We start from the raw sequence: 13,274 nt of genomic DNA on the forward strand, positions 1-13,274 counted from the left end.
TGTTATCCCCTGGAGTCTGGCAGATCGTGAAGGGCCTCCCCAGGCATCTGCTTTGATGAATCCACAGCTGACCATTCTCCTTGCTGGGCAACCACTCAGAGTGGCAGCAAGTGGGAGGAGGGAAATGGACGAAGATGATGAAGATGATGATGATAAACCCGAGAGTTTCCACTCATCCACCCAATGAATGGACCCAAACTCTGTCCCCTGGGTCCGCGCTCATCCAAGTCTCTGCTCTCATCAATACAAAGGGCGCCGAGAGGAGGCAGGTGGGCAGAAGGAGGAGGGCTTGTGTTTCTTTAGACTCATCCCGCTCCACGCCCCGCCTGCAGCGCGCTGCGCCCACCCCCAGCCCCTGCCCTTCTCTTTAGTTCCTGGGACACATGGGGCTCTTCCCTGCCTCAGGGACCAGGCATGGGCTGTTCCCTTTGCCTGGAACCTCCACTCCAGCTTTTCCACTGTGGGCCCCATTTCAGGACCTGGCTTAAACATCACTCTTTAAAAGCCTCTCATCCTCCCTGGCCAGGCTCCTTAAAGTAGGGCCCCCTTCTTGTTCCCCATCCTGGCACCCTGACGTTATTTTACTGACGTGCTCTCCACTTCTCCCACAGAGGATAACCCCCCTCAGTGAACAAGTGAGTCAGTTCCTCAGCTGCGTCTCACGGTCCCTAGCACAGTGCCTGGCACTCGGCTGCGCTCGACCCCCGGTCGGTAAAGGCACTGCACACCTGCTTGAGCGAATAAATAACTATATCCTGCAAGCCGCTCCCAGGAAGGGGGGTGGTGGTGGCCACTGCTTTGCCAAATGGCCCCGGAGAAGCTCTAGCCTGTGTGCAGAGTCTGGCTCTGACTGCGTCCTCTTGGGGCGGGGGTGGGGACGGAGCTCTGAAGGCCCAGGTGTGAGGGGATGAGAGTCTGGCCCACGTCAAGGTGCAGGGATGACAGGTGCGCATGCACATGGGAAGGAGGTCAGGGTTGGAATGAGAATATGCAGGCCTCCCTGGAGTGGCGAGGTGGAGGGCCCGCAGGTGTCCAGCTACCGGTGAACCTGTGGTCCTGTTCAGAATGATGGGAAATGAGAAAGGGGGTTGACGTGGGCCGGGAAGATGTTCTAGAAGAATCATTTGAGATCATCCTGTGAGGAGAGGATTCCCTGGAACCTCGTGTCTATGGAGAGCTGCACCAGCTACTTGAAGCTTCCAAGGGTTCCAAGGCTCTTGTTTTGGGAGTCTATGCTCCTTAAAAAGAATAAGAAATACCCTGCACCTGCAGTTCCTGTTCAGGCTCAGCGGGTTAAGAACCTGACTAGTATCCATGAGGACTGGGGGGTCCGATTGCTCAGTGGGTGAAGGATCCGGCATTGCTGCGCAAGCCACGGTGTAGGTCATGGATGTGGCTTGGATCTGGCGTTGCGGTGGCAGTGGCGTAGGCAGCTGTAGCTCCAATTACACCCTAGCTTGGGAGCTCCCATATGCCACTGATGCAGCCCTAAAAAGAAGAAAAAAGAAATACCCTGCACCCATTAGGATGGCTCCTGTCAAAGAAAGAGAGAGAAGGAGGGAGGGAGGGAGGGAGGGAGGGAGGAAGAAAGGAAAAAGAAGAGAGAGAGAAAGAAAAGAAAGATACGTTGGCGAGGATGTAGAGAAATGGGAACTCCCGTGCACCGCTGGTGGGAATGTAAACTGGAGCAGCCACTATGGAAAACGGTATGGAGATTCCTCCAAAAAAAAAAAAGAAAAGAAAAATAGAACTACCACACGATTCAATAATTCTACTTCTCGGCATATCCTCAAAAGAACTGAGAGCGGGGAGGTGAAGAGATATTCGGACACCCGTGTGCCCAGCAGCACGTTCACCAGAGCCACGCGGTGGAGGCAAACCCAGCGTCCATCAGAGATGGATGAACAGATAAGCACAGTGTGGTCTAGCCACACAACGCGCACTTTTTGTTTTCTTTTCACAGTGGCACCTACAGCATTGGACGTTCCTGGGCTAGGGGTCAAGTCGGAGCCACATCTGCCAGGCTATGCCGAGCCTCATCTGCAACCTAAGCAACGCAGGATCTGAGCCTCTTCTGCAACCCAAGCCATAAGGTAGCTTGCGGCAACACCTGATCCTTAACCCGCCTTAAGCCACTGAGTGAGGCCAGGGATCGAACCCACATCCTCACGGAGACTACGTTGGGTTCTTAATCCACTGAGCTGCAACGGGAACTCCCCAACAGTGGAAATTTGCACACTCTTAGAAAGAAAGGAAATTCTCATACAGGCTGCCGCATCAATGAACCTGGAGGATATTATGCTAAGGGAAATAAACCACTCACGGAAAGACAAACATTGTACGATTCTATCAATGTGACCCAGAGCAGTCAAATTCACAGAAACAGAAAACAGAATACTGGTTGCCATGGGCTTGGGGAGGGGACACGGGGACCTGCTATTTTGCAGGGTTTAGAGTTTGAGTTTTGCAAGAAGAAAGGAGTTCTGGAGCTGGGCTGCACAGGATGTGAACATACTTAAGCACTGAGCTGCATCCTTAAAAATGCTGAAGGTGGTAAATTTTACGTCCTGCACGTTTTTATCACAATTCAAACCAAAAGAACAAAGAGGGGTCTGGACCCATTTCCTAGGCTGTCCCCTCCTCCCTGGCGCTCAGTTCTCTTCTAAAACTCTTGCCACAGGGCCCTGGGCGTTCTGGGTCCCCTGTGCCAACTCTGCGTCGTGAGTGTCTAAGAGTGGGGTCGTTCTCTGCAGAATAGGGGTTGGGGGGGTGGGGTGGTCCTCGTCCCCACATAGAGAGAGGGCCGCTGCCTGGCTCTGTGACCAAAAGGCTGAGTGGCTGCTTGGATTCAGAAAGCTAGTGAAGGTTTCGGGGACGCCAGCCTCTGCTTGGGGTCAGGGGTTGGGGAGTAGTGCAATTCCTTGAATGTGGTTCCCTTTCAGCAGCCACCTCCTTCCACACTGGGCTCCCCCCTCCCGCTCGGTCCCCTCCCCTCTGTGGTCTCACAGCAGCCAAAGGGATGTCCCCACATTGCAAATAGAGACAGTGTGGGGTCTCAGGTTTAACTTCTTGTTAAACCTGAGTGGCTCGTGGGCTAAGGGTTCAACCGCCAGACAGGTGATCAAAAATCCTGGCAGGGAGTTCCCATTGTGGCTCAGTGGTTAATGAACCCGACTAGTATCCATAAGGACTGGGGTTCGATCTCTGGTCTCACTCAGTGGGTTAAGGATCTGGCTTTGCTGTGAGCTGTGGGTAGGCCAGTGGCTATAGCTCCCGGACTGGACCCCTATCCTGGGAACCTCCCTATGCCGTGGGTGTGGCCCTACAAAGACAAAACAAACAAACAAACAAAAAAGAATCTTGGTTCAACCAGTGGGATATGGGATAAAAAACCATGGCACACTCATACAATGGAATAATAGTCAGCCATAAAAAAAGATGAAATACCGACACGTGCCACAACGAAGGAAGGGCCATGAAAATAGCATCCTATGTGAAAGAAGCCAGTCACAAAATGTCGCATACTCTAAGATTCCACAGACTCTGGGTCTGGCTTGGAAAGCCGCAATACTGTTTCCCCGGCCACAGCTCGCGCATGCTCAGACACGTACCCCACCGACAGAATGTGAGCCCTGGAGGGGCTGTGCACACGCTCAGCCTTAGCATCTGATTTGCTCCAGGACACAGGGCCCAGTGGAGGAGAGACGGTGTGGAGTCTGTTACTTCTGGCCCAAACTAAGCAAACCAACTGCCTAATGCTTTCGGCTTCATCCCTAAGGATGCTGCCTACTCGGTAAACAGAATACATGGAATCAAACCACCCTGTCCTCTGATGATTCCAGACCTGGCAGGGTCTCCCTGTTTGAAAACATCCATTTTCATCCACACGCTGGATACATAAGCAGCTCCAACCAGAGCCTACGTGGGCCAAGCGGTCATGTCACCAGCAAAGTGGGAAGGCCTGCAGTCTTTAAACACACCCAGCTTGCATATTTCAAGTATGAGAATATTCTTCCTGCTCAGAGACAGACGTGTTGGTTCTATTCAGTTTCTCTTGAAACACTCAGTTCTCATGTCTCACTTTGACTTTCCCAGTTAAGGTCAAGAACTATTTCCCTGGTCTTTTCATGAGTGCTGGGGAAACAAGAGCAACTCAGCGGACGGTCAAGTCCAGCCCCCGAGGCTTGTGCTATTCCACGGCTATAATAGGAATGCCTGCACTGAGCAAGCACTTTCTGTGTCAGGCGCTGTGTTAGGTGCTTGGCATGTAATACTCCCTTTAATCCTCCTAATTGCCCCGTGAAACAGGTACTAATGTTGTGCTCCCCTTTTAGATGCAGCCACTGAGATGCAGAGGCTGAAGCAATTTGTGCCAACTTGCATGGGCATCCAGGGCCTCAATGAGGCTCCCAGCCAGTAAAGGCCCATGAGTTTGGCCCACGGTGAGAACTGGGCAGTGGACATGGGGAAGCAATGTCAAGCCACACACAGCTCAGAGCAGCCACGCTGGGTGGGCTCTGCCCTCCCCCCACGCCTCCAGATTTTCAGAGACTCTTTGAAGCTTCTAACTTGGGCACTCCCACCCCTTCCAGAAGCCTCCGAAGTTTGCTCATCCTTCCTGGGAGGGGAGAAGTCGTGGTTGAGGAAGCTACAGATGGAGCGGCAGATGGGACGTGAAAGCCTATCAGAGTCACCCGGGATAAAACCATTCATCTGCAAAATTCATATGTTTTTGCGTGGGGCGACTTCACCAAAACAACAGCAAGAGGAACCAGCAGTGCTTGATGCGTGAAGTGCCTCTGGCCATGAGGCTGGCGAAAGAGTGGGCAGAAGAAATTGGGGGCAGTTGGGGGGCCGAGGAATGAAAGAAGTAGGAGGAGGAGGGAGAGACAGACTGACAGAGATGGCGAGACAATGGGAGCGTTAAAGCTGAACAAACAGTAGCCCCCTTCTCTGAACCCCTACATGGGTGGGGCTCATGGTCTGAGACAGGATTTCTGGACCCTTGTCAGAGATTATGAGGTTCAGCCTTGGGTACAGTTTGGACACTACCGCTGACTTGCACTGAGTCTTCTAAGTGTCTAAGCTCTGCCAGGTTCTATTATTATATCCTGATTTCCCGATGATTGAATTTACTTGTCAAGAGTCACTGGCTAGTGAAGTGGCAGAACTCAAACTCAAACCTTAAGCCACTGGATGAGAGGCAGCGGGCTCAGCCTCTTGGATGCTGAAATGCAAGAAATCCTGATATCCTGGCGGAGCTGACCTGGTAAAGTGGCTTCCGTGACAGTTCGACTTGCAAATCAACACAGGGCCTCTAGGGGGCAACCTTGAGACCTGATGTGAGTCTCCTGAGAAGGGCCATAGGCTGGCCCACCTGACCTTAAGAGATCTCTGCCCAATGACACCCCTCGACCTAGGCGGCGATGACCTCCGAGGGCTCCCTGGGAGGTCTGGAGGAGAGAGAAAGCAGGAATCTTGACCTTGGAGGGAGCACCTGCCATGGGAGCAGCTGCACTCAGCATTCCAGGATATTTCTGAACTTGGTCCTTATTTGGAAGGTGGAGGAAGAAGTTTCTAACTTGCCCTTGCCTCGTGCTTCTCTAAACTCACCTCTCCTCATTGTTTTATTTATTATACCTGAGACGTGTTTAAATTTCTCAAAGGCGACTAGTTCACCTGTGACCCAGGTCCTGTCCGGGCGGCTCTCCTTCCAGGAACCTGAGGTGGTTTTGCTCCTCCAGGAAACAACAGACATTTGTGGTCCTTACAAGGGATGGGGGGGGGGCACTTCTTGTGGGGAGAGGCCAGGGGTGCTGCTAAACACCCTACAGGGAGCAGGGCCGCTCCCCGGGACAGAGAATGATCCGGCCCGATGTCACTCGGGCCCAGGTTGGGAAATCCTAGACTACGCCGATCTTCTGTTTTCCACTTGCCTGTCAAGACCTCCTGGGGAGGTGAGCACCTTCCTGAGAAGCGAGAGATCTGGGGTTTCAGTTGAAGTTTCCCAGTTTTAAAATGTGGGCAGTCAATTCATGTGCTAATTTTTTTTTTTTTCTTTTTAGGGCCGTACCCTTGGCATATGGAAGTTTCCAGGCTAGGAGTTGAATTGGAGCTACAGCTGCCGGCCTACACCACAGCCACAGCAACATGGGATCCGAGCTGCCTCTGCGACCTACACCACAGCTCACCGCAACGCTGGATCCTTGACCCACTGCGGGAGGCCAGGGATCGAACCTGCATCCTCATGGATACCAGTCAGATTCGTTTCCACTGTGCCACAAGGGGAACTCCTCATGTGTTAAAATTTGAGAGGATTCAAACACACCCACGGGCCTCCAACAGCCCAGAGACGCTGCCTGTGACTTCTGGGGCTGTCACAACCCTCCTCCCTTCTTGCACTTTGTCCCATTCAGTCGGACCTTGACCTTCCTCTGCTCCCAAACACGCCAGTGGTTCCCATCTTGCTTCCAGTAGCAGCCAAATTCTAGAATTTCCATGATCTCACCCTAACTGTCTCTCTGGCCTCTTTCTCTTACTCCGTTCCAGCCACACTCAGCAGAGCAGGCCTGCTCCCACCTCACCTGGACCACTTTCAGGGTGGCCTGGCTCACTCCATTCCCATCGCCCAATCTTCTCGGGAAGGACGTCCCTGGCCACTGTCATTGAAATTCCAACTCTTCCCCCCTCCCACTCTCTGCTTTAGCTTTCTGATGTAGCATGTGACTCATTTTGGGGTGTTGTGTGTCTCCCCCGCTTGAATGGAAGCTCCTAGTGGTCAGGGGTTTGGGTCTTTACCATGGGTTCTCCACCAGAGCTGGGAAAACCAGGTGCTGGAGAAACCTCTGCCGGGGGAGTGACTGAATGAGCAGATGTGCACACTGTGGTTCTCAGGCTCAGGGTGGTTCCCGGGCAGTGGGATCTCGAGGAGACACGGCCTAAGCATCTCAGAGGCAGAAAGGCTGCTTCTGCTTCTGGTTTCCCAGCTGGGACAGCGAAAGCGGGGCCTGAGAGCCAGCCGGCCGTCGGGGGGGCCGGCCGGCCTTACCTGATGGGGTAGTCGGCGGCGCTGAGGTTGATGAAGAAGTCCCAGGGCCAGTCGGTCATCTCCAGGAGGTCCCGCATGCTCTGCAGGTACGTGGACAGGAGGCTGGCTCCGCCCCAGATGGTGGCCATCCTCCAGGGGGTGACGCGGACGTTGCTGTACTGCGCTGCGAACTGCAGCACTTGCCGATGCAGGTAATTTGAGCGCTGTTCCCGGGAGAGAAAGGGGGCGGGTGACGTTCAGCAGCCCAGACAACACGGGCACCTGCCCCTCGCCCCGCCCCCTTCCCTTCCCATCTAGTTGACAGGGCTTCTGAGCTTTGCCAAAGAATGCGTTTCAGGCTCGGGGTGTCCTTTTGAATCTCTATTCAAACCCTCCTTCCTTTTATTTTTATATTTATTTTTTGTCTTTTTAGGTCCACACCCACGGCACACGGAAGTTCCCAGGCTAGGGGTCGAATCAGAGCTGTAGCTCTGGCCTACACCACAGCCACAGCAACGCCAGATCCTTAACCCACTGAGCGAGGCCAGGGATCAAACCCGAGTCCTCATGGATACTAGTCAGGTTCATTAACCACTGAGCCACAATGGGAACTCCCTGCTTCCCTCCTTTTAAAATACTACTTTAGCTATTTGAAATGCAGATCCCTGGCTCCGCCTCTACACTATGGGTTCAGTAGGTCTGGTTGCCTGGGAGTCTGCATTTTTCTACAAGCCTGATCCACCTGGTCTGGGGATAAACAAGCTAAGAAATAAGGGTTGCGTCTAAACGTGTGAGTATTTCGAGTGGCGGGATTTCTCCATTACCCTCTCACGGGCCTGCCAGAAGCCGACTTTTTGGACAGGCATCCTTTGTGGCCCTCTTGAGTAAAGACATACTCGCCTCACGTCAGCAGACGCACAGAAACCTCTGGGACAAGATGCCCAGGGATCAGCAAGCCTGTTGCAGGGTTTTTGTTGGTGGTGGTGGTGTTTTTTTTTTTTTTTTTTTGTAAATAAAGTTTTATTGGAACACTACCACACACATTCATTTATGTGTATTTTTTAATGACCGCTTTCAGGCTACGATGCCAGAGCTGAGGCGCTGCCGCAGTGCCTAGGGCCCACGACGCCTAAGACAACTTAATGCTCTGGTCCTTTATGAAAGAAGGGTGCCCACCCTGGGTTCGTTATCCTCACAGCGTGGCAGCGGGACAGTGAGGGAAAGAGGTGCACATGCAATGTTTATGGAGAAAGTCTAAAGTCACGGCTGGGAACTTTGAAAAAACCAGCACAGACACACAGACACACACACACTTGAAGATCAGATGCTCTGAGGGAAGGCAGCTCCGAGCCTTCCCTGAAAAGGAGGCCAGCTTGGGGGGGGGGCAGGTGGACCCGCAGAGAAAGGACAGATGGCATGCGGCCACCACCTTTCCGGTCCTTACCTTGTCCACGTGGATGTAGTAGAAGTGGTCCTTGTGGTAAATGGCCTTGAACATGCGCTGCAGCTGCCGAGAGGCGCGGCCGTGGACCACTAGGACGAAGGCGATTCTGACCGGGTTGGCCAGCATATACTCCACCGAATCTTCGTCCCACTGAACGTTCTTGTTGGCTTTGCCTGGGGAGACCCGAGAGACCACAGAGGCGGGGTGAGCTCGGCATCCTTAGGGGGAGTTTCTCTGATGCTTCTTCCCGGGGACTCTTTAAGGGGTACGGTCGTCATGATGGGTTTTGAAACCTGATTCAACCTAACCAAGCAAGTCCTGGACCCCTGCGCTGTCCTGGTACAACAGGAGTGGAGAACGCTGAGGGGCTGGAGAAAGGGGTTCCAACCCCAGCTGAAAAGAACCGATGGAGACACGTGTACACGTGTTAAACTACTCATCAAGGCAGAAGGAGATGAGATATAAGAGGTGTATCTGAACCACAGAGGAAGGAAGGGTTCCTTTCAAGTTGGGAAAACGTAAGAGGCACTGAGGCCTGTCCAGAATCCACTCTCCGTTCTCCTGCTAAGAGCATCTATCTTTAAAATAACTGGTAAGAACAGATAACATGAGCTCTATCCTCTTCACGCATTTTTGGAGCGTACAGGCCAGCACTGTGGGTTACGAGCACAACCTTGTAGAAGAGATCTCTAGAATTTGTCCATCTTGCATCCGGGGCCATCTATCACCCAATCTTTTTTGGCCACGCCCACAGTGTATGGAAGTTCCAGGGACTGAACCTGAACCACAGCAGTGACAGCGCTAGATCCCTAACCCACTGAGCTACCAGGGAACTCCCATCATCAATATCTCGGGAGGCAGCCTTCCTCTCCTCCAGTGTCTGTGCGGAAGGGGAGGGTCTCTCTATTGTCAACTTCAGGGCTGGTCACAGAGCTGACACTTGACCCATCAGGACACGGCCTCTCCCTGGACACCGTAGGTGTGGTTCAGCCTTAACCAAGCTATTTAGCCAAGAAAAGAGAATTCCAGCCTTTAACAAAGGAACAGCTAGATGAGAGCGGTTTCAAATCCATGCAACTGCTAGATTCTAAGAGCCCTTTTGTCCCCAGAGGAAGAGGAAAGACAGCACAGAGGGAGGCACTGCCAAATGATAGAGAAGGTTTGGGTCCTCGTGACCCACTCAAGCCCGGGTGGGGATCAGCCACCATGAGAGTTTCCTTTGTTCTGAACCCCTAGATCCTACACCGGATGCTCCTGGATAAACGGATCCAGACGTCTTTCATCCTGGAAGCAGCCTCTAAGGCACCTCTTCTCCCTTTCCCCCCATAAATGTTCCTGGGGCAAGGTTTTGGGGAGGAGCACGGCTTGCTGGTTCAGTTCATGACAATCCCAACTAGAAATCTGCTGGCTTTCCTGACTCAGATTTCTTGGGGGTCTCACCCAATTTCTCAGGGGTTCTGGGTTTATGGGACCCTGAACATTTGTCAGGGTAGCAGCTGCAGGAGTCCCTGAATGTCCACTGGGAAAGCCTGGAGGCCAGGAGATGGGGAGCCTGCCAGCCGTCATTCGGAAGCAGAATGGCTGTCAAACGAGCGAGGTGCCTTCTGTGTGTTGCCAGGGACGGGGTGAGATTAAAGTGGATTATGTCCACGTCATGGGGCACAGGCTCCACAGCCTGCAGGACCTGCCTCCCCCCAGGTATGACTGCAGACCCTTGCGCCCGGATTGACCCTACTATGTGCCTCCCCTCCCCAGCCTTTTAGCTTTTCCCCAAGCAAGCTCATTACTGCATGGGGACCCTTCCACTGGCCGCTCCTGCAGCCTGGAACACCCTCTCCCTGGATCTTTGCATGGCTACAACTTTTTTTTCTTTTCTTTTTACTCATACCTGCAGCATATGAAAGATCCCAGGCTAGGGGTCAAATCGGAGCTGCAGCTGCCAGCCTACACCACAGCCACAGCAACAAGGGATCTGAGCTGCACTTGTGACCTATGCTGAAGCTCACGGCAGTGCTGGATCCTTAACCCACTGAGCATGGCCAGAGATCGAACCCACATCCTCATGGACATTAGCTGGGTTCATTATTGCTGAGCCAGAATGGGAACTCCTCAATTGTTTCATGATAAAAAGGTGCTCTTGGAGCTGGGGAAGGAGAGAACGACCTGCCTGCAGGGACAGAGGAGACTTCAGTGAGTTTATTAGCCCAAAGCTTCTGAGCCCATTTCCCCATGCTCTCCTGATGGGCCCTAAGGTCTCCTGCTCCTTGACTGTTTAATGAGTAGCTATGATCCGGGGGATAATTATTATCATGGCTCTGGTTGAAGACAGACTTGACAGCAACCAGGGGTTATCCTACTACCCTCTAATCCTCTCTCCAAATTAATCACAAATTCACTGGGCTTTCCTGGTGGTCTTCTGATAGAGGTGTGCCTGGAAGGATCATGTCCCTTTAAACACCCACACAACAACCTATCCATCCATCCACCCAGAATCCTTACAACCTCCCCCCTGCCAGTCCTGGACAAAGCCTGGAGCACGAAGGCATGTGGTACCTGAGCCTGTTTCCATAAATGGATTATGAGTGGATTAAAAAATGAGATAATATAAGAAAGGCAACGTATATATATGGATGACTGGGTCACTTTGCTGTACAGCAGAAAGTAGCACAACACTGTAAATCAACTATACTTTAATGAAATATGTATATATATATTCCTCCTAAAATATGAATTCTAATAATTTAACTATGATTACATGTATTCTGTCTATAAGTTTATAAATATATTAATAAACTATTAAGTTGGGCTTTAAAAAATGTGAGAATCCAAAGTAAAAAAATAAATAACAGAGGAGAAGCAATTAGATTCCTCCTTCCCAGGATGGCAGCCCAAAGGCATCTGGTTCTCACCTCTCTTCATCTCCCTTGGAGACACTTTATCAAACAAAAGGAGGGACATTTAAATTGTGTCACTTTTTTCTACCTGGATTTCATTGGGTGATTTTTTTCTTTTAGGGCTGCCCCTGTGGTCGATGGCAGTTCCCAGGCTAGGGGTCAAATCAGAGGTGCAGCTGCTGGCCTGCACCACAGCCACAGCAAAGCAGGATCCAAGCCACACTGCAACCTACACCACAGCTCACCGCAACGCCAGATCCTTAATCCACTGAACGGGGCTAGGGATGGAACCTGTGTCCTCATGGATACTAGTCGGGCTCGTTAGCTCTGATTCACGATGGGAACTCCTCACTGGGTGACTTTTTAAAGGTCTAAACACGGCCCAGACAGTACGCGTCACAGGAAGTCCACCTGGTAGGGGTTCCTGCTGGCATTCAGAAAACACAACTCCTGGGGTTCCCATTGTGGTGCAGCGGAAATGAATCTGACTGGGGACCATGAGGTTGCAGGTTCAATCCCGGGCCTCGCTCAATGGGTTGAGGATCCGGCGGCGGCGCCTTAAACTGTGGTGTGGGTCACAGACAAAGCTTGGATCTAGCCTGGGAACCTCCATATGCTGTGGGGGCTGCCCTAAAAAAGAAGAAAAGAAAAGAAAACACAGCTCCTCTCTGCCTCAGGGTCTCCAGGGTCTGCCCCAGGGTCTGGATTTCCCAGCAAGTGAGGCTTCCGGGGCTTTGGACGTGTCTCGCCATGGTGCTGGGTGGGGAGTGAGTGAGCGCATTCAGGAGAAGGCCGGCTGCTCTCACCCAGAAGGGCTGACGTCCTCCCAGGGCCAGCTCCACACCGGCGCTGGGCTTTGGGCTCTGTGTGGGTCCTTCCTTGGCTCTGGGAAGAACACGTCATCATGCTCGAGGCCCAGAGAGGTTGCTGAGTTTCGCCGGGGTCACACAGTGAATGAGAACAGAGGCGGGAGTGGAAGCCCAAATCCATCCCTGCTCCTTCCGCCTGCCCAGCGCTGCTGCATCAGAGACCAGGAGACGAGGGGAGAGGGCTGGGAATATCGCTGGTCTCTAAAGGGACTTGGGTGTAGACGTTGAGAAAAGCCTTTTGTCAACGTCTGTGTAGGGTTTTTAGAAAGCAGAGCAGATTCGCAAACAGACAGACATGGACACGGAGGCGTCCCCTCTGGAGAAGGGCAAGGAGCCTCGGGAAATCAAAGACTATGGCTCTGGCAGCAGAATCTCCTGGATGGAAATAGTATCAAGTCAGCCTTGGGTCAGACGGTCGGTCTGGGGCACAGCCATGAGAAGGGGGAACAATACCCAGAGTTCTTTTGGAGCACAGCTATTTTGGGGATAAGGGTGAGTGGGAAAGACAAAAATAGCCACCGAAAGGAGACAGAGAGATGGAGATGGGGCTGAAAGGTGGCGGGGGGTGGGGAGGGGGGAGAGGGCAGGGATATAGAGAGGCCACACACACCTGAGACCTGCAGACGGACAGGCCCTCCCCTCCCCCATGTATGGCGCCAGAGAGACACACAGAGAGGCCTACACAGAAAGGCAGAGACAGAGACACAGACAGAAATAGACAAACCCACATAACCAGACACACACACACACACTTCGAGACAGGAGAGACAGAGGGAAGGAGGGGAGCACGGAAAATCTGGATCCACTCGACTTCAGACCACTGTGGCCATCCTTAAAAGTCAAGGCCAAAGAAAGTTCCAGAACCTCAGAATCAAAAAATGCCTCCAGGCCTGAGATACTGCCTGCCCTGCTCCTCCCCCCATGGCTCCCCTGACCAGCCCCGAGAGCTCATGAGTCCCAAGATGGAGGAGGAAGGCCAGGAGAAGTGCTGTGCCCGGGGAACCCACCAAAAGTGGCAGGACATTCTCAGGCTGCCTCCA

At 52.7% G+C, this 13,274-nt stretch overlaps 1 protein-coding gene across 3 annotated transcripts in view; it reads right to left on the minus strand.

Annotated features, from left to right (window-relative positions):
- XYLT1 (xylosyltransferase 1) overlaps positions 1–13,274 on the minus strand; it is a 334,192-nt gene that overhangs the window by 73,281 nt on the left and 247,637 nt on the right. For all 3 annotated transcript variants that reach the window (XM_021086555.1, XM_021086556.1, XM_021086557.1), the window contains exons 4-5: positions 8,472–8,644; positions 7,049–7,251 (exon numbers count right to left, since the gene is read on the minus strand). In XM_021086555.1, the coding sequence (XP_020942214.1) occupies positions 7,049–7,251; positions 8,472–8,644 (376 nt within the window). The remainder of the gene's footprint in view (positions 1–7,048; positions 7,252–8,471; positions 8,645–13,274) is intronic.

Source organism: Sus scrofa, chromosome 3, assembly GCF_000003025.6.
Source record: "Sus scrofa isolate TJ Tabasco breed Duroc chromosome 3, Sscrofa11.1, whole genome shotgun sequence".
Taxonomy (NCBI): Eukaryota; Metazoa; Chordata; class Mammalia; order Artiodactyla; family Suidae; genus Sus; species Sus scrofa.